The 21,717-nt window shown below is 34.8% G+C and overlaps 1 protein-coding gene across 6 annotated transcripts in view; it reads right to left on the bottom strand.

Moving 5' to 3' along the window:
* The window catches only part of GAPcenA (GTPase activating protein and centrosome-associated), a 772,500-nt gene that overhangs the window by 528,264 nt on the left and 222,519 nt on the right, over nt 1-21,717 (bottom strand). For all 6 annotated transcript variants that reach the window (XM_081765583.1, XM_081765580.1, XM_081765582.1 and 3 more), the window contains one exon: nt 20,784-20,952. In XM_081765583.1, coding sequence (XP_081621709.1) covers nt 20,784-20,952 — 169 coding nt within the window. The remainder of the gene's footprint in view (nt 1-20,783; nt 20,953-21,717) is intronic.

Below are 21,717 nucleotides of genomic sequence, written 5' to 3'. Positions count from 1 at the left end.
CAAGAAGAAAATAAAAAAAAGAAGAAGAAGAAGGCCCTTATAAGAACCAAAAATGGCAGAACGTGATTAGTTGGAAAGTGACCAAGACGACTTACGGGATTAGCTGAAGGCCTCAGCAAATAGAAGAAAAAAAAAAGTATAACAATGACTATATATATGTCTGTTAAAAGAATTTAAACTTTTTCATAACAAAGCTTTGGTCAGTGTTTCTTTTGTTAAAATAAAAAGTCTGTCGAGGCTACACGAGACGTTAGTCTACAGCTTAACGCGGCATTCTAACCACATAAGCTCTCGTCAGGATCGAACTCGAGTCTTGCACCAAAGGCGAGCATGCTAACCGTTTACTCATAAGGAAGTTAGAGAAATATGGGATGGACCTAATACAAGTTCAGGAAGTTAGATGGGAAGAAGGGAGGGCAGTGGAGTCCAGGATTTTACGTTCTGTCCATAAGAAATTAAAAAATCACCAAGAACAGAGTCTTTCGTCCGAAAGCGAATGATCTCAGCAATTAAACGGATTGAATTTGTTAATGATTAGACTTTCTTTCGTTGCTTTCCGGTGTGATTTTTTTAAATGTAAACGCCTCAATAGATCAGAATGACGATAAGATAAGGATATAAAACACAGATTTTACAAAGACGTAGAACAGGTATTAGAGGATATCATATGGAAATTCTATTAAAGGATTTCAATGGGAAGGTAGGACAAGTGGATATATTCAAATCGATTACAAGGAATGAAAGTCTGCATAAGGAAAGTAATGACAACAGTGTTAGACTCGTGGACTTTGCAACATCCAAAAACCTATATGTGAAGAGTACAGAATTCCCACATCGTGACGTTCGTAACTATACTTGGACCTTACTCTATGGAAAAACACAATCAAAATTATCAAGTTTCAGTAGATAGCAGAAGACAGTCTAGCATGACTGATGTTCAGTTGTCTAGAGAAACTGACTGTGATACTGATCCCTACCTGGTAGAACATAATAAGAGATATATTATCGTTGAATAAAGGAAATATTCAACATTTGAAAACGGAGGCATTTAACGGAACTACAGAAGAACAAGGTGAGTGGGAAATTCGGGACTGAAGTGTCTAATAGGTTCTCGGTTTCAGAAGGGTCGGAATGCATTTGTGTTGAAGATACTTGGGTTGAAATTAGGGACAACATTTACTTTTCAGTGAAAGGAAAATTGATACACAAAAACTAATTATGGTTCGATCAAGAATGCATTAAACTAGCAAAGAAAAGAAAATAGGCAAAACTGTATTGTTACAAAATACGAATGTCACAACACAAAATTTCGTTGACATCACGCGGGACCCTTCCATAACTTCTGAAACAAAGAAACCTGACGTTCTGAAAGCTAAAATTAATGAACTTGACAACAATAGTAAAAACAAAAAAAAAAAAAAAAAACATTTGGGACGTGTATAAAAGCATTAACGAATATAACAAAGGCTATGAATCTCGCACTTATATATTAAATGAAGCTGATGAACAGGGGCGGTCTGGCCATGTCGACAGGTCGGCAATGGCGAAGGGCCCCGGAGCTCTGGGGATCCCACGAACAAAACGATAAATTTTTGGTTGGTATTTTAATATACAGTACATACATACATACGTATACATACATTTAGATACTATTCCATCGCATTCAAGCATAAGATGTGTGAAAATTATTTCAAACGAGGTTAGAGCTATACCTCGTTCGCACTAACTCATGTTTGCAAGAAGAATTCATAAAAATTTGCTTTGCGGAACACACATTTAGTTGACATTCTGAAAGAAGCAATTCTGGTGGACTGCTGGAATTTAGACCTAAAATATGAAACTTGTATATGGAACTTAGTGGTGCTCAGTAAAGAATAGCGACAGTGCAAGCATTGGAACGCACCAGGAACCCGCTGAACCCGTTTATTACTCCGTACTGAATATTTATATTGTTATTCTTCTTGTGTGAGAGAAAGAATTATTGTGAAATTTTAAATTACTATCAATTTTGGTAGTATTTTTTGTTTTGGGCCCTCCTTTTCAATTGTCAAAATGCAAGTAACGCTGGAAATTAAAAATATTTTCACTGATTAGTATTATGTTTAGCTGAATGGTTAGCGGGCGTGCCTGCGGTGCGCATGGTCCCGGGTTCGATTCCCGGTGGGGACACTTAAAGTTAAATTTCTTTTGATGGAGGCGAATAACATGAGCGGCTGTTACAACGCCCTTTAAGCGCACTTCAAAAGGGAGAATCTAGATTTAATTTACACACACTGCATGAGGAACGTATTAAATTTGGTTGTAGCTGATTCTACAGTAAACTTCTTCCAAGCAGAAAATTTATTTGGTTTAGTCGAGGAACTGACTGTTTTCTAAAGCTCTTGTTACAAGAGAATTGCTGTCTGGGAGAAAAAAGACTAAATAGAAACAAAGTGCCAGCGCCAAACTATGCGGACTCCAAAAAATTGATACCACAAAATGGTGGAGTAAGCATACAACATTTTCATCAATTATTGACGAACAGTTTTTGGTAAGGAGTTGAGAGCACTTTGAATTTCTGCTTAAAAAATCAAGAATGTATGCAATTGCCATGAATAATATTTTAGAGGATATGGAGGATGTAGAAGTTTCACTGGATTTTGATGAGAAGAGAATTTTGAAGAAGAAAAAAATGCCTGATGAAAAAGCTGAAAATGAAGTTTCAGAAATTACTCCAGATGAGAAATTTAAACTAATCTATTTCCGTATTATCGATTGTGCTATGTCAAGTATTGTAAAGAAATTTAACACAAACAATGATATTTTGAAAAATTGTTCACGGCTTCACCCAAAAATAAAAGTTCCCTGAAATTGCAGATATTGACGAATTTCCAACAGAAGTCTTACGCACCATCTATCACCTAACCAAGGCTGATAGAAGTCTTCTTATAATAGAGCTGATCTTATAATAGTTTGCTGAGCAGTCTGACAGTTTTGTCAAGACTGAGTGGGATCAAAATGATGAAATAGATGTAAAAAACTTAAATGAAGACGAAGAAGACAATGACGCCTCAGAGTCAGAAGAAGAAGAAGAGAACTATGTTAACTGCTTAGTAAAGAGGAAATGTTTTAGATGCATAGCATGTGCCTTTAACATTATTTTCTTGCTGTCACAATCTGGATTTTCTACTGATCTATATACGTTTTACCAATCAATATACACTTATAAGTTTATATCAACTCTGCCTTGTACGCAGATAACCTGCGAAAGAACCTTTTCAAAACTTAAAATTGCTAAGAATACATTAAGGTCCTCGCTAAACCAAGATGTAATGTTTAAGCTACTTTTTATGAATGCAGAACGTGACTTCTTTGTATATTTAGATAAAAATTTAATTATAGATAAAGCAACAATAACGAGTGAGGAACTTAGGAAAAAGTTATTACTTTAACGAAGCGTTTAGGCGTTAGGCCTAGAGACCTGTTCTAGGTAGGAGACTTCATTTCTTTGTTAATAAATACTTCATCATTCTTCATCAACAGAACACAATATTAGATATTCAAACATAATAATTTTACAAATTGATAGTATTGATTTTTTTTCTGAATGAATATAAGTAGGATATATACACAATTTGTATAAGTTTCTTTGATTTTATAGGATTTCTATGTAGATTTCTTTACGCTTATACAAAATCACTACTTCAAAGTTTGAAGTAACCTACGTATTGTAAGATTCATGTAATAAAGTAGGAAAAGTATAAAGTATTCCTAGTAGTATTTATTGTCGTTATAAATACTTGCCTTATATTGCCGTCATTTTTAAATATGGCGTCTCAAACTGGAAAAATGTTTATTTTCAAAACGATTTTCTATGTTTTATAGCAAATAACTTTGAAACTACTATGATTATGGAAAAATACTTTGAAACCATCGTCAAAGGCCATTTTAATAGCTTTCGAACGCGACCAGAATCATTGATATATCCAACAAATGACTGAGATAATCAATTTTTTGTAGGACTAAATGTCGAACTTTCGTGAATAATGTTCGAATGTACCCGTATATGGCGTTTGTAGTTCCATTGGACCTTTGATAATAGGAACATAGTACGGCTACCAGTATGTTCCTTTTAACGTGGAGAATAGCAAATCACAAGTGTTTATCTTTTGTCCGTGCTGAAAACCCTTTATAACGTCATAAATCCAAGATGGCCGCCGCGGTTTATCTCCGGTACGAGAAGTGGGAATTTCTCGCCACAGAAAAATAATAGAAACATGCAACAACCGCCAATCTCTTTCTTTGGACGTGAAGAATCTTGACATAACATGTGATTGGCTCCCTTTGTGTCTAGAAGCCAGTATATGATGACATAAACACAGTATGGCGCCTTGGCTTACATACAGATTATGAAAATTATTTATTTCTCGCATTAGAGAAACGACAGAAACGTGCAACAACCATCAATATCTTTTTCTCATATGTAGAATCAAAAAGTAACATATTAAAAATGACGGCAATATAAGGCAAGCATTTATAATGACAATAGAGGTACAATGTATTATCTGCAAAACAAAGGAGAAATGAAGTTTCTACCTTGAATGGTAATGGAGTTATAGATTTTTAAACTCAGCTAAGTCGAAATTCGTTGGCGACAAACACCGTGTGCGTGGGTTTTCTCGGGGTTATTGACTTTTCTTTGAGGCGAAAGGCGAGTATATGACATCATAAACCCAAGATTGCCGTCGATTTTTAAATATGCATGAAGAAAACTATGTCTTTCTCACCTAAGAAAGGTGATAGAAAAGTGCAAAACCACTATTTTTTCTCCTTAAATAAGTTGGATCATGAAGTAACAAAAAAAGGTGTATCGTGTTTGCGCCCAAATGTTAGTATTTGTCTTGTTTAAGTGTATGACATCGTTATTCAAAGTAGCCGCTGTAAGTATTTTGAATATTATATTATGTATTAAACTGAAAAACTAACAAAGCTGAAATTATGCATTATTCGAAAATAAATTTGAAATACATTCTCTTTAATACTAATTGACCGAAAGTGAATATTTTTCATGTTATTAAACACAGAATTATGCGCTATATGAAAGTATAAGGCTTGCACTAGTATTTGCGCTATATGAATATACCAAGGAATATGGGAACTGTGTATTCCGAAAGACATATTTTACATTTAAAACATTTTTAATCAGTCTAATAAGAACGTAATTGTCTGAAAATTATGCTTTTCGTATTATTTTACAAAATAGCTCGAGGCACAAGGCGTCATATTTTCAAACCACCGCCCAGCTGAATTTGATATGTTTGGAGTTTGTATTAAAATGTTTATGAAACAGACTCAGTGTATAAATTTAACAGTATATCAGCGAGAGATAAATTTGCAACACAATAAACAGTTATACAATTAAATATGTTAAGAATTTAGAAAAGAAAATATTAGTGATATAGTATGACTACTAACTTAACATCTGAAACGTACTTCAGAGAACTAGGGGAAGTAATTTTTGTTAATCACATTTCTTATTTAAACAAGATCAACTCACAACAAGATGATCTTCTCAATCACACTGTCCATCGCAGGTACACAATAGAGTGCACACTAACCCCAAGTTTTGACACTTACAAGAATGTTGACAATGAGTCTTGCAACCACAGCGAATAAATTCTCTACAGTGCGCAGAAACTTCTGGAAATAAGGACCACAGAGGATAATAACCACGATCCACCTTCTTCCAACCCCTTTACAAATTTCGGGTATTATGGGCACTTTCTGGAGAGCTTGAGACCAGTAATACCCGGCCTGTAGGGCAGCTCGCAGACAGTGTTGAAATAAGGCTGCCTCTGTAGGTGGGATCCCTTCGTAAGAACTATTCTTTTTCATCATTAATCTTTGTCGACAGTCGTTAACATTTAGTAAAGAACTAGACCGATCGTACAGGAGTACGGTGAAGCGTTGAAGAGCTGCAAAGTCCTGAGCTGAAATTTCAGCAGGAGTAACTGAAAGTTTGATTAATGTATCCGTTACTTCAGGGAATGCTTGCCACACCTGCCAAGCTGTCTTCTTGCCATGAGCACCAAAAGCGGACACTGTGTCACAACCTATAAATGCGTGCCAAAAGAGCAGGGCTTATGAGTGAGACTTTCCTAGGCTTGTTGCAATTTCATGGACAGGAATATATCTCTTATTTTTACCAGTCACATATTCAATCCACAAGTGTGATACATTGAGCTCAAAGAATAAAGCAATGGCAATAACATCATCAGAATCGACAGTTTTAATTGAGATATTCTTATGTCCGTGGTTGCTGGCATGCAATGCATGCAAGAACGTGCGTGTGTCTGCTTCTTCTTACCATCAGAATCACTTATGTTCTGTAAGTGTTTACACATAAGTTGAAATAAATCAGTTTTATTTTCAGAATTATTAAAAAACAATGCCCATTTTTGGAAGTTAGTGTAGAGTCTTTCACAAGTATTCTTGGTCCTTTTCCTCGTTGGTCTCGTTCTTCTTTTTTCAGATTGTCGGGATGATAATTGTCAAAGACTATGTCCATTCTGGTGACATCACTCGCAAACTTTTCTAAAAATTTTTGAAATGTGTTAGTGTAATACATAGAAAACGTCTGTCCCGGAATAGGGTTCAGCATGTGAGCTAACACTGCTCCATCAAATATAACACACGATACACTAGGTACATCGTATTGTGATGTTCCAAGTTGGTCTAAGCAAGAAATAACATCTGATTTTGTTCCCTTGCGCAATTGACCATTTGAAGAGAGTGATGGAGGATACGAAAGGTTTTCGTGAGCAAAGAAATCTTTGATGTCTCCACCTCGACTTTGATAAGCTATGTATAAGCGAGAAAACAGGCTACAGTCACTCTTTAAAATTGACTCCTTGAGTCCTTTCTTCGTTCCTTCTTTTTGCGATGTGTGAAAAAGCGTTGTCATATTTCTTTTAATCGGTTCTCTTAAAAGCGTCTGGCATTCGATGGGCCGTTTCCGAACAAATGTTTTGAACTGTTGCTTTCCCAATTCTTCTGCTTTGAAGACAGATCCAGCTGCTTTCTCATCCATAACAACACATGTGGCAACGCATATTAGGGCACCCTTTTCTTGAGCAAATGAATTTCTGTCATCATCTTCACATGCATTTATTAAAGCTTTTACATGTTTTTTGAACCTAGAGGGAAAAGCGTCTGTATCTTCATGATGACTGATAATCTGAATCGTCCCTTATTCCTGCCTCTTTCTCAAATTCGGTTAGTAATACTGTAATCACTGGTCCCGAAATCATCCAACGCAGCAGAGCACTTTTATTATCAAATAGACCAATGGCACCTCCTTCACATTTTAGATCCTTATTACATTGTTCATGTAATTGGTCGTGGGACATGTACGGATATTTACTGTTTGTCTTTCTTCCCACAAAATTACCTTTTTGAAATTCATCATATACTTGTGGGCTTCGTACATTCAATTCTCCCAAAGACTTTACGAATACTGACATCCAACGGGCATAATTGATATCATCCAGGGCGAACATCCAGGGACAAATCTCATCCAATGCACTACAATAGGAAGAAAAATTCGCCGATCGAATACTGTCCAGCAAATAAAAAGAAGTGTTTCAGGGTTCATGGCGGTGTACCAAAATTTGAATTCAGCCGAGAAAAATAAATTATATAATATTATGCATAACACATATTTAAGAGTCGACGGCAATCTTGGGTTTATGACGTCATATACTCGCCTTTCGCCTCAAAGGAAAGACAATAACTTATGTTACTGTTTGATTCTACATATGAGAAAAAGATATTGATGGTTGTTGCACGTTTCTATCGTTTCTCTAGTACGAGAAATAAATAATTTTCATAATCTGTATGTAAACCATAGCGCCATACTGTGTTTATGTCATCATATACTGGCTTCTAGACACAAAGGGAGCCAATCACATGTTATGTCAAGATTCTTCACATCCAAAGAAAGAGATTGGCGGCTGTTGCATGTTTCTATTATTTTTCTGTGGCGAGAAATTCCCACTTCTCGTACCGGAGATAAACCGCGGCGGCCATCTTGGATTTATGACGTTATAAAGGGTTTTCAGCACGGACAAAAGATAAACACTTGTGATTTGCTATTCTCCACGTTAAAAGGAACATACTGGTAGCCGTACTATGTTCCTATTATCAAAGGTCCAATGGAACTACAAACGCCATATACGGGTACATTCGAACATTATTCACGAAAGTTCGACATTTAGTCCTACAAAAAATTGATTATCTCAGTCATTTGTTGGATATATCAATGATTCTGGTCGCGTTCGAAAGCTATTAAAATGGCCTTTGACGATGGTTTCAAAGTATTTTTCCATAATCATAGTAGTTTCAAAGTTATTTGCTATAAAACATAGAAAATCGTTTTGAAAATAAACATTTTTCCAGTTTGAGACGCCATATTTAAAAATGACGGCAATATAAGGCAAGTATTTATAATGACAATAGAGGTACAATGTATTCTCTGCAAAACAAAGGAGAAATGAAGTTTCTACCTTGAATGGTAATGGAGTTATATATTTTTAAACTCAGTTAAGTCGAAATTCGTTGGCGGCCATATTGATGACGTCATATACCTAAAACAAGACCCCCGCCGAGGTGGTTCTATATCAGGATTTACTTCTTATTAATAAGCCTATCATCCCTCAAAGTGGCATGTTTGTATCACATTTTCCATGATCCAGTCGCTAAGCTACTACACTAAATATCATTCCTTCTTATTCAATGTCCCAAATAGTTTCTCTTCCTCCTCTTCTTAGTATCTAACATTGTTCTTTTCTCCCCTACCATTTTTAACACTATCTCATTCGTTTTCCGCTCACCTAGCTAATTCCCTCTACTCTTCTCCACGTCCACACTTCGAAAGCTTCCAGTTGTTTCTCAGAATTTTTGCGTAATGTCCATGTTTCTGACCCACACAGTACCGTACAATATTCCACACGAAGCATTTTATGAGTTTTTCTCAACTCTTTAATCAAGGTCCCACAAAATAGCATTTCCTTCCTCCTAAAGGCTTCTTTCGTCATTCCTATCCTTGCTTTTATTTCACGTTCACATTTCATATCATTACTAATAATACTACTGTTCTATTTCACTAGAATTGAAAACTAGTCACCTATTCTACTTTCTCCCCTCCTACTTCTATATTTGATACCGATCCCTTCGTTCCAATCACCATGGCTTTTGTCTTTCTAACATTTATTTTCATCCCATATTCTTCACAGCCCTTCCTCAAATTTTCTAACATCTTGTTGATTTTATCTTCAGATTCTGCAACAAGCGCCATATCATCTGCAAACCGTCTACATCTAATCATTCTACCTCCTACTGAAATACCGTTTTCATTTTGTAAGCTCTTTTTCACTATCTCTTCTAGAATAGATATTAAATAATGTAGGCGAGAGACAACATCCCTGTCGAATTCCCCTTCAAATTGCACTCTCCTCTGTCATTTCCTCCCCTATTCTAACACTTACTTGTTGGTTTATATGTAAATTTCTTATGAGTCTTCGATTTTTCCATTCTAACCCAACTTTCTTTAGAACTTCCAACAGCAATTTCTATTACTAATAGAAGTCCAACTGACCAAAGCAGTATATATATATATTTTAAATTATATATATTGCTTTGGTCAGTTGGAGTTTTATTAGTAAGCAATTCCCAATTCACGCGGTCCAGAGCCTTTTCTAGATCAACAAATACCACATACACCTCTTTCCCTTTTTCTATAAACCTTTCACCGATCACTCTTAATAATACAATTACATTTCTTTGACCACACCTCTCCTGAACCCAAACTGTTCCTCCTCAACTTTATCATTTGTTCTTTCATATAACCTTCTGTTCAGAATTCGAAGCAAAATTTTTGATGCATGAGATATGACACTAATAGTTCTATAATCCTCACATCTCTTTGGGTTCGATTTCTTAGCCATCGGTATCATGATCGTCTTCAGAAAGTCTTTTGGCCACTTATTTCTGTCTCATATATTTCAATGCAGAGTCGGAACAATACTTTCTTGCCTTTGTCTCTCATAATCGTAATGAATTCGATTGGTATATTACCTATTCCGGTTGTCCTTCCATTTCTAATATCAGATATAGTTTTTTCAAACTCATCGGAAAGAATATTAAACCCTTTATCATCCTCGCCTACTTCAACATCTAAGCCACACGGTCTATCCCTACTCTCATGTAATTCTTAATATATTCTTTCCATCTTCCTAAGACTTCACTTTTCTCGCTGACAACCTTTCCATTCTTATTTTCTACTGCCAGCGTAATACCCCCTTGTCTCCTCCGCAGTTCCACAGAATTCACTTCCCCGATAAACACCACCTTTACGAAGACACTTATGTGTCGGGTGGAAAGGACTGTGTGCTACAATGAAATTTACAGCTATTTCGGCGGTAGTTAACTACCAGAAGGTACAACAATATGATGTATATTTTTACTTGTAAATTATTTTTTACTTGTAAATTTGGGCTATAATGCATTTTAAATAGGTACTAGGCTGAATCGGCTATTAGAAGAAGAGCAAGAAAAAGAAATAATATGGTTATAATGTTAATATAAAAAGATATTCAAATGTTTTTTTTTTTTTTTTTTTTTTTTTAGGTACCCTCATGAAAACTTTTGAGAAAACAGGCAATGTACAGTGCCTGTTTTCACATGTTTTGCTCATGTGCTACAGGTGTTACGTGTAAAGTAAATGGTTTGGAACAGAAACAGGCACTTATCCGGGAAATAACACCTGTTTTTGAATGTAATAATTTTTGTCCTGAAATGAAATCACATGTGTGCACTGTACATTGACTGATCAGTACCTGTGCGACGCGCATGTACATGCAATGTTCAGAAGAAAATGTTGCGGGCTGCAGACATGTGCAGATCAGCGAATATAAGTTCATGTGTAGCACGTGGTATTTAGTGAAAACGTACCTGCGTATGTAACGGTACCAACACATACACTGTACTCCACCGATATTGTAAACATGTACATTTGCGTTCCAGGCCAACCGGTATTTTAAATGTTGAACGAAAATTTTCTGCACATTACATAATGTCCGCGTTCCGTTTTTTAACGTGATTTTCAGCTATGCTGAATTTCAAAAGAAATCTGCTGTGAACATGAGCTGTTTTTTCCCTGTATTGCCGAATGTTCATGCAGGTTCCAGAGAATTGTTCATCTAGCAGGAGTTTGTCGTTTACATGTCTGGTACATGGTATGTTTTTAATACGGAAAATAGGATTTCCAGGTAGTTTGTTTTAGCAGAAAAGGGTTGTATAAACATGAACTGTACATGGTATGTAGTGACAGCATGTATTTACAGGTTGCAGAGAAACAGTACACTGTCTGAAATATAAAAGAAACATGCCCGGTAGACAGAATGTTTTAAATCCGAGAAAAGGCCATTTTCAGATGGGTTTCTCATATATATATATATATATATATATATATATAAAGCTGTTTTGTTATCAGGTGTATGTTGCTTGTATCAACATCATGTACATGCAGTGTCCAGTTACATGTTACTTTCGAATGAATTCTTGATCCCAGCTCGCGCCGTGTGGACTTTGTGGTGGACAAACACCATGCTCGTGGGTTTTCTCGGGGTTCTCCCGTTTCCTCCCACTATCTTCATTCCACCATTTCACTCATCTCTCATAATCACCGTCTCCTTTAGCCTCACCGGCATAACCGTGGGACGTAAAACTTAAAGATTTCATTTCATTTTTCATTTTTCGAATGAATTCGTGAATTTCCAGCAAAACAGACTAATCTCGACAATATTGGAAGGCTCACTGTGTGGGTAGAAATTTGCAGGTGCGAATTTGTATTTTCCTGGACCAGCAGCAGATACTGGTATGTTTAGAAACAATGTGTTGCTGGAAATTCAGTCTTGATTCTTATTCCTTCAGCAAAATTTCTAACTCAAGTTTTATTCAACAGTGTACACTTTTTGTAATTACCAAGCTAGTAGGTCTAAAGACCAGGGACAGGTTAAAAAAACGAAAATTGTGCCCTATAGTGTAGATGCCCGCTAGTTTGAAATAATGTCCGCCATCTTAAAATTTTAAGTCGGATAGCCACCAAAAACTATACAGCAAATTTCGGGTGTGTTGTGTTTTTATCCTCAAAGATAAAATACCAAAAACTGCGCCCTGTAGCGTAGATGCTTGCCATTTTGAAATAATAGCCATTTTGAAAAAAAATGTAGTGTTCGTATCGTCTGAACCGCCTATTTTCAGTTCCCCTTTCATTGCATGATTGCGATCCCTGTACATTGCATGTTCAGTACTCTCGAACAATACTAGAATAGCACTGGTCTTCTTCCTTTTACATGCAATGTTCAGCGGATGATTAGCTGCTGTTGAAGAGAAAACACGTTAAGATCAGTTGCAAAACATGCAGTCCACAGATGTTCCGTTCGGTTATAGGTACAAAACATGTGTTTTCCAGGTACAAACCAGGTGTTCATTTCTTCCTTGTTTACCTGTGTTTTTCCGTTTCCAGGGACTGAACACGCAATGTTTTTAAAAAACATGAGCACATGATCAGGCTTAAAACAGTGTTCCAATTTCAAGGGTTTTCCAGGCGCATGTTGTACATGCACATGTACGGTACGTGTTTTTTTCTGCTGGGTAATCTATTCCTGATGTCGTCGTCATGACAACATATAATAAATAGAATTATTCAGTTAAGCATGTAGACATCTTGAAAAAGTGTGTATAAGTAAAATGTACACTTCTCTTATATGTTATATGTTTATTAAACTAAGTGTGCAAAAAGATAAACTGATGTATTATAATGGCTCAATAATTAAAGAATTCTCCAAAGAACTGTTATAAATTGGTGCCGAAACCCGGGAGTGAGAAAAGAAGGTGTATCGTTTAGAAGAATAGTAAAACGATCAACATTGAGCCCAACATCAATTTCACTATTTTGAGAAGTGGCAAAATAATGAACAGAAATATCATGAGTGCTACGGATAGTGAAGCGACTGATAATCACACTGTCCAGACTGAAAGAAATTCTCCAGAGAACCTGATAGACGTCTTAAGAGAGATATCACAACAAATTAAGGACCAAGCTCGAGATCAAGCTCGAAGAAGTGATGAACAGTTTGAAAAGTTAGACCAAAAAATGAATCTACAAGCACAACATTTTGATGAAAAGCTACAGCAATTGCAGCAACGTAACGACGGCAAATGGGACCAAATACAAGAACAATTGAATCAGGTGAACCAGCAAATTGCAACCAAATTCGGACGTTATGATGAAAATAGTACAGAGATACACCGAGGTTCAGGACTCTGTAGATATTATAGAAACAGCGGTAAATGAACATGCCAATCAAATTAAGCAGTTGCAGGATGAAGTGAACTTCATTAAAGAAAAGTGTATTAACGAGAGTGCAGTGCGAAATAGTGGGCACACAAATACTGTACACCCTACATCCATCGGTTGGGAATCTACACGTCATCCCAGAGCAACTTTTGAATGTAATGAATCTTCAAGCTGTAATGAAGATAGTACCGAAGGAGAAAGGAGAACGAGGCAATCATCCAGGCAGAAACGTAATCACTACAGGTATTTGAAGGCCAACACAGGTAAATCATTACGGTTTAGTGAAGTAAAAGCACTTACTAAATTTAGTGGTGTACCGGAAAATATACCCGCGAGAGGGTTTCTTGAAAAAATTGAGGACGAGTGTGAACTAATGGGCGTAGACGAGTCTCAATTTTTAAAGTTGTTACCACATATACTATTGCCACCTTGTTTAACATGGTTCAAGGCCATTAGTAGTCGTCTTCATACCTATTCTGATTTTAAGAATGCCTTATTATCCAACTATGAGAATTATTTTATGATTGCAAATAGGGAGGCTTTATTGAGAACGAAACCATTTAATCCTAAGGTTCATAGAAGCATTACTGAATTTGTGGTTTCTACCTATAATGAGTTAAGATCATTAAATCCAAGTCATCCTGAATCCCGAATCATTGCTTCTGTTCAAATTCTATTACCTTTCAGGTTACAACAGTTATTAATGTCTGCACAATGTATCAATTTCAATCATCTGATTATGCTTATTCAAAATTGTGAGAGTCAATCTGCAGTACAAAATTGTAATAGAGGGCAGGATAGATGTTAAGGTAATTCGGGTCGTAACCATATACAGTATGCTTCTGTTCGCAACTTAAATGTACAACCTGAAAATACTTCAAACTCATATCGTTTTAATAGTAGAATAAATAGTCTCAATGGTACCGGTAATCAGACGCAACCTAATCGTAGAAATGGAAACAGGAATTTTAGAAATAGTAATCGGAATTTCAATAGGAACAATAATCCTCGCCTGTTCACACAAAATCGATTTACAGATGGCAATAATTACACGCATAGAAATCCGAAGGCTGTAACAGTGCATAATTGCAAGAAAGTACTCAAGATTGTGATATACAATGTAATTTAACTGAAGCTATGAGTCAGCGTGATTTGGGCTACATTGTGTTGATGTGGAATGGATTGAATCCTCGTCATCGTTAGATACTTCCAATCAATTTTCTGATTATAGAACTGATTTAAAAACTTAAGATACAAATACCGTTTATTAATACGAATATAATCGTGTAGTGTTTCGATTGATAAATAGAAGTTATGCGTTTTCTTTGATATTCGTATGTTTTCCTATGATTGCGAAACGCAATATTAATCGTATTATTCGTGTTTCATGTTATATAGTATATTTGAAAGCATTTTGTAATGCGAGAATATATATTGAAGATAATAATTTGTTTTCTCTAAGAAATTGGTATTTAAGCAATTCTTACTTTTATGTTTTTGTTCTATTCGAATTTTATGCAAATAATATAAATATTAAAGAATAAAAGAGGATATTTTTAATGTAAACTTATGATAGTAATGACAGTTATGTAAAATTGATGTCACATATTTTATGAAAAAATTAAGCGTAGTGAAAATCAAATTTATACGTTTTTCAAAGAAATTTGAATTTAAATGTTATTACGGACTTCGTCTTAATTTATATTTTCTTCCATATATTCTTGTTAACCTTTTTTTATGGCCCATAATGGACTTGAGTTATGATGTTGACCGTATTTTCTTATTGTGCCTTGTAATCGACGATTATGCAGAAATATAATTAATAATAATATTTGTTGTGTAAAAATAAGGAAATACTTGTATACTATGATATGAGAGATATTGTATATATGAAGGGCACTTAAGAAGTATATAAAGGTTAACGGTCCCGAGTTCTTTTTCTTTTTATTGAATAATGGAATGAAAAGAAAAGTCCGTCGAGCGCTATAATATACAACAGTATGATGTATATTTTTACTTGTAAATTATTATTTACTTGTAAATTTAGGCTATAATGCATTTTAAATAGGTACTAGGCTGAATCGGCTATTAGAAGAAGAGAAAGAAAAAGAAATAATATGGTTATAATGTTAATATAAAAAGATATTCAAATGTTTTTTTTTTTTTTTTTTTTTTTTTTAGGTAATCTATTCCTGATGTCGTCGTCATGACAACATATAATAAATAGAATTATTCAGTTAAGCATGTAGACATCTTGAAAAAGTGTGTATAAGTAAAATGTACACTTCTCTTGTATGTTATATGTTTATTAAACTAAGTGTGCAAAAAGATAAACTGATGTATTATAATGGCTCAATAATTAAAGAATTCTCCAAAGAACCGTTAAAAAGGAACACCTGTACCGAATTGGTCTAAATGGAGTAGCCAGACGAAGTGTGTTCTGGGAGAAGGCAGCAGTTCTCCAGTAGCCAAGTTGGCGCAAATCATAGTGATTGGTACGGCAACTTGGACATTATTTCGAGGCGTGGTCAGAGTGACTTTAACGGCCGGGATAATGGGGAGGGGGGGGGAAGGCAACGAGAAACAACCCCTCTATTTTTCCCTAGTTTGCTGGAAGCAGAAAGGAAACATGTACAATCGTCTTTCGCAAGTCAAAGTGTAGTTCCGGAGGCAAAATATCTCCCCATTCGGATCTCCGGGAGGGAGATGGCTTGGGAAGGGCTATTGGACGAGAAAGTAACAATGTGGGGAAGATTCTATCAATGTAGCCAAAATCCAGATTTAAAGCCGGTTTATATTTATGAATAGAATGATTCTTTAATCTCCCGTTGTTTCTTTGGTTTTGGCGAATCTATCACATTACCCTGCTTTTTATTGTGTGTAGATATTTTATTTTAAGTGAAGCGCCAATCCCGACATGCCCTCTTTTTGTGACTCTTTTGATTGCCTCATATGTTCCTTGTTAATATTGCGCTTCGTTTGACTTATATATGTGACGAGTCACATTCGCATTGAGCACGATAAATACCTGACTTATTTAGTGGATCAACAAAATAACTTTTAAATCCGGTAAGATCTTTTTCTAAACTTTTCGGGGGATACTGGAAGAAGATATGTTATGCTTTGCAAAAATACGTTGAATTTTTGTCAATAATTGTGGAAAGTAGGGAATTCCAATCCACGTTTTTGCTTCTTTGGAAATAACTATTTTAGAGGCTTGCACCGATCTGCGTGTTTGGTTAAACCACTTTTGTAAAGTACGCAATTTATGTCCTTTTTTGGGGGGGAGGGGGGAGGAGGTGTCCTATTTGATATAAAAACCGTTAAAAAATGAAATGAAATCTTTAAGTTTTACATTCCATGGTTATGCCACCTAGGCTAAAGGACACGGTGAAGATGGGCAATGAATGAAATGATGGAATGAAGAAAGTGGGAAGAAACGGGAGAACCCCGAGAAAACCCCCACACACGGTGATAAAAACTGTATTTCGTTCTTAAGATCATTTGGACGATCACAAATTAATATGGCCTACGAAAGAAGTTTTTCCAAATATTGGCTCTGTACAGTGGCGGATGGGCTGACTATTGATGTATGTAAGTAGTGCCTGCAGTAGGTTGTCGATATACTATTCTTATAAACTTATTGTGTGATCGGGTAAATAGTAAATCTAAAAATCGAAGACAGTAATCAGATTCACGCTTGAAGGTGAACTTCAGCCCACGATGCTGATTGTTAAATTGTTAAAGTATTTGTAGAAGTTTATTTTCATCACGTACAAGTAGTAAATTATCATCAGCATAGCGGTAATATCTAATGTACTTAAATGTATCCTGCTGTAAAGTAGAAGTTTCCATCTGATTTAAAACAATAATGGACAGGGATAGTATGTTGCCCATACCTGGACCATCATTCTGAGAAAAGTAATGACTTTCAAATTGAAATACATTGGTTGTTAAATAAACCTCAAGCAGTTGTAATAAGTTTCATAGGCAGATACACCATTTTGTAATAACCAAAATCGTCTACTATTGATAGTAAGTTCCAGTGGTATAGACGGGTACATATCAACGTAAATGAATGCAAGTAAAATGACACCAGCATTTACAAGTAATGGTAACTGTTGTTTAACGTCGAGACTATTTTTCACAACATATTTGAAACCACTATTGTAATCATAAAGATTTTTGTATAACCATTTGGACAGTCAGTAAGCTGGATAGCTGAAACATGATATGATCGGACGAAGGAGAATGTCGGGCTTCTGCATCTTCGGAAGGCCATAAATAATGGGAAGGCTAGGTGCATGTATTTTTATTTTGTCTTTTTCAGCCAGTTAACAGTGAAGAAGAATCAATTGTCGACTGTACGGTTTTATGACCTGTGGCAATGGATTACGCGGATGTAAAACAAACTTGCATTTCTCTATTTTCAATATACCGGAACCATATCTCTGTTTAGACATAATTACATATTGATTTTCTTTGTCAGTCTTTAAACACCAGATTTCATGTTTATCAAGATTTTTTTTTTAATTGTGTAATAAGCCCTTGCACGTAGCATGATTTTGAATATGGACCTGTCTTCCTATGTAAGTGTAAAAATGTGCTGATATTCGCTAAACATTCATTTTTAATATTGCGCGGAATTAATATAAGGTACAAGGTCGAGATCAACAAAACAAATAATCTCTTTCAATGGAATGGAAAGACGAAGGTAACTAAATGTTAATCTTACCAATATTGACATACCTGAGAAATTATATGAGATTTTTAGGTTAGGTTTATAATAATAATAATAATAATAATAATAATAATAATAATAATAATAATAATAATAATAATAGCAGCAGTTGTACCTATAGGACTTCCTTATGATCATTAAATAAGTAAGTTGCTACAAAATGTATGTTAACAAGTCACTCTACAAAGACAGGTTTCAATAGAGCTCGTTGGTAAATGTGGACGGAGAAAATACTTCTATAAGTTCATAGTTCGACATATTTTGTGGTCTTCTTCTATCCAGTTCTTTGTTTATGTGTAAAATACTGAATAGCTTGAATAGCTATGCATATTAGGTGTGTAAAATATATTTAAAAAAAAAACTATGACAAAATTACGTTGTATTTCTAATAAAACACATAATTCTTTTATTTCTTTGTAAATTCCGCTGGGTTTGTGACACGTTTATGTGAAAGGAACTTCGGACATTCCATGTGAAATCAACCAATGAAATGGCAAAATCTGACCTGACGATCTTAGACTTTTGTAAAAATTGGTGCACAGCTTTATTACAATGAAAGATGAAAAAATCCCAAATATTACCTCTCTCCTCCTGCAAGTGTCCTCATACAGGGTGTTTAAAAATGTCAAAAAACGGCATTTTTTTTAGTTACAGTGATTATTAAAAATTGTCATAAAATGGTTAATATGTGCACTAGAGTCGTGGAACAAACACCATTGGAAAGCTCAAAGATTGCTCTACAAGTTGTACTATATTGAAAAAACCTGTAAAAATAAAAAATAACACTTCAAAAATTAAAATTAAAATCTGAATTTTGAATTTCGCATAGAAATGTCCCTCTGAATTTGTTCAAAATTGTCCAGATTGTAGTCTCATATGTGTACTAAAACACCACAAAGTTGTATTTTGGGCACTCAATGGGACCTGATTCAAAATTCAACATAACCAAGCATTGCACGATATTGACCATGTGAATATATGGGTTCAGATCGATAACCATTTGCCTGGAGCTATTTACCTGCAGCATCAAAGGAATTTATATTCAATTTAATTTGTTTCTTGATGTATTCATTTCAATTTACACAATTATCCACTATTTGAGTTATTTAGAGAGGTATTACGTTTCCAAACATTACTTAATACAGGTCATTATTCTTGTTAGTCAGTATGAATGTTCCTAAATTTATGTTGGCTACATTGATACATGTTATTTTCATTCATTTGTTTCAGGATTGCTATTACAGAACATATTATGAAAGGGAGGGATATATTTTCCTCCCTTTCACAATATTTGTATCAAATGTGTTATGGGACAATGTGACACTGCTCACAACTACTTCACACACTTTTAGCACAAACAGTTAGTCAATAAATTATTTTTCCTATTTCAATTATCCACTTCCACATATCTGTGACAGCAATCCTGAAACAAAGGAATGAAAATAACATGTATCAATGTAGCCAATAAATATTTAAAAACATCCATACTGACTAATAAGAATAATGACTTGTATTGAGTACTGTTCAGAAACGTAATACCTCTCTAAATAACTCGAAAGGTGGATAATTGTGAAAATTGAAATGAATACATCTAGAAACAAATTAAATTGAATATAAATTCCTTTGGTGCTGCAGGTTGGTGATCGATCTGAACCCAGATATTCACACGGTCAATATCGCGCAATGATAGGTTAATGTTGAATTTTGAATCGAATCCCATTGAGTGCCCAAAATACAACTTTGTGGTGTTTTAGTACACATATGAGACTACATTCTGAACAATTTTGAACAAATTCGGAGGAACATTTCTATGCGAAATTCAAAGTTCAAATCTTAATTTTAATTTTTGAAGTGTTATTTTTTATTTTACAGGTTTTCTCAATATAGTACAACTTGTAGAGTAATCTTTAAGCTTTCCAATGATGTTTGTTTCACGTCTTAATGCACATATTAACCATTTTATGACAATTTTTAGTAATCAATGTAACTGAAAAAATGCAATTTTTTGACGTTTTTAAACACCCTGTATGGAGACACTTTCAAGGGGGGGGGAGATAATATTTGGGATTTTTTCATCTTTCACTATAATAAAGCTGTACACCAATTTTTACAAAAATCTGAGATGGTCACGTCTGATGACCTGTTAATTTGACATGGAATGTCCCACTTACAATTAGCGAGGAAATTTGCAGAGATGACTCTCTTAATTGTAGCCTTTTTCTTGAAATATTTTCTGCATATATGTTTTCTTCATATACACATTTTAAAAACACATCAATTTTTTCTTCAAGAAACTAGAGTTATTTCTATTTATGTTCTCATAAGACATACAAGAATCTTTTTGGACACAATTGCAGGTTTCTTGGATTTTCTATTTCAAATTATTAATACTCATCTCTTCCTGGAGGGTCTATTCTTCCATTTAGGTTCTTTTTCCTTAAATCTCTTATGAATGTCCAGCCTTGGTAATCCAATTTTGAATTCTTTTGCCAATGAAATATTGTAGCATTAGAGAATCTATAAACTACATTTCATTTCATTTATTTCTTGCCAAGATTCCTTCAATGGGGCATTGTTAATCTCACTCGGAACAATAATTTAAATTAAAACCAACGTTAAATTTAATTACAAAAGCAGAAATACCTGACATTTTTTCATCTTTTGGGGTTAATGCATCTATAGATGTAATGCTTGGCGTTCTGATTAAACTTGCAAAATTCAAAGACAAATTCATTCGACTCCTATCCAACTCTCCAGAGGTTTCTATTGTAACAACTTCATAATAAACTTCATTCGTTTCGTTTGAGGAAACCTGAAAAAACAATTTTAAAAAATCGAAATAATACCTGAAATTTTAAAAGAAGTCAGGCTGGAAAGCATAAGGAAACAACACTTTTTATGAAGACATTCTTACAATAAATAAATAATTAAAAATGTATGTGAAGAAATTCCCAGTAAAGGTTATTTTAAATGAAACACTGTCCTTTCATGTATTAATTATTGCTAGAAATATACAACAAATGAAAACTTTTTATTTATTTATTTATTTATTTAAGCGAGAGGACGCATTTTACGGTATACAGAAATAATTCCAAACAACCAAAAAGTACGCACAACTGGACTGATCTTTTCAATATATTGCGGATGGAAAACATCTTCGAATCAACAGTACATTTGTCCCCAAGTACTCAAACACGATGCTGCTACTTTGCTATTCTTCATTAATCGGTAAGATTCGTATTGCGACCCATGGTTATTCCTACTGGAGATAACACACACTTATATCGCGTATTACCATCGAAATGGGTGTTTATTACAGTGAATATAAATATTTCATATGTAATTAATCCTCGAATATAACAACTAAATACAAAGTTTTCATTTACAATTACAAAAATAAGAATAAAATCAATTGTGTCTACGAGAAAATGAAACATAACGGTAGAATGAATAGGGTGGAAGGAAATGGGAGAACTCCGAGAACACCCACGCACATAGTGTTTGTCTACCACAAAGTCCAGCGACCTCACACACCAGAGATGGAAATGATAAACAAAATGATTTGTTTTGTATAGAT

Source organism: Thermobia domestica, chromosome 7, assembly GCF_964235325.1.
Source record: "Thermobia domestica chromosome 7, izTheDome1.hap1.1, whole genome shotgun sequence".
Lineage (NCBI taxonomy): Eukaryota > Metazoa > Arthropoda > Insecta > Zygentoma > Lepismatidae > Thermobia > Thermobia domestica.
Note: the sequence above shows the minus strand (reverse complement) of the source record. Positions and strands in the feature narration are given on the sequence as shown.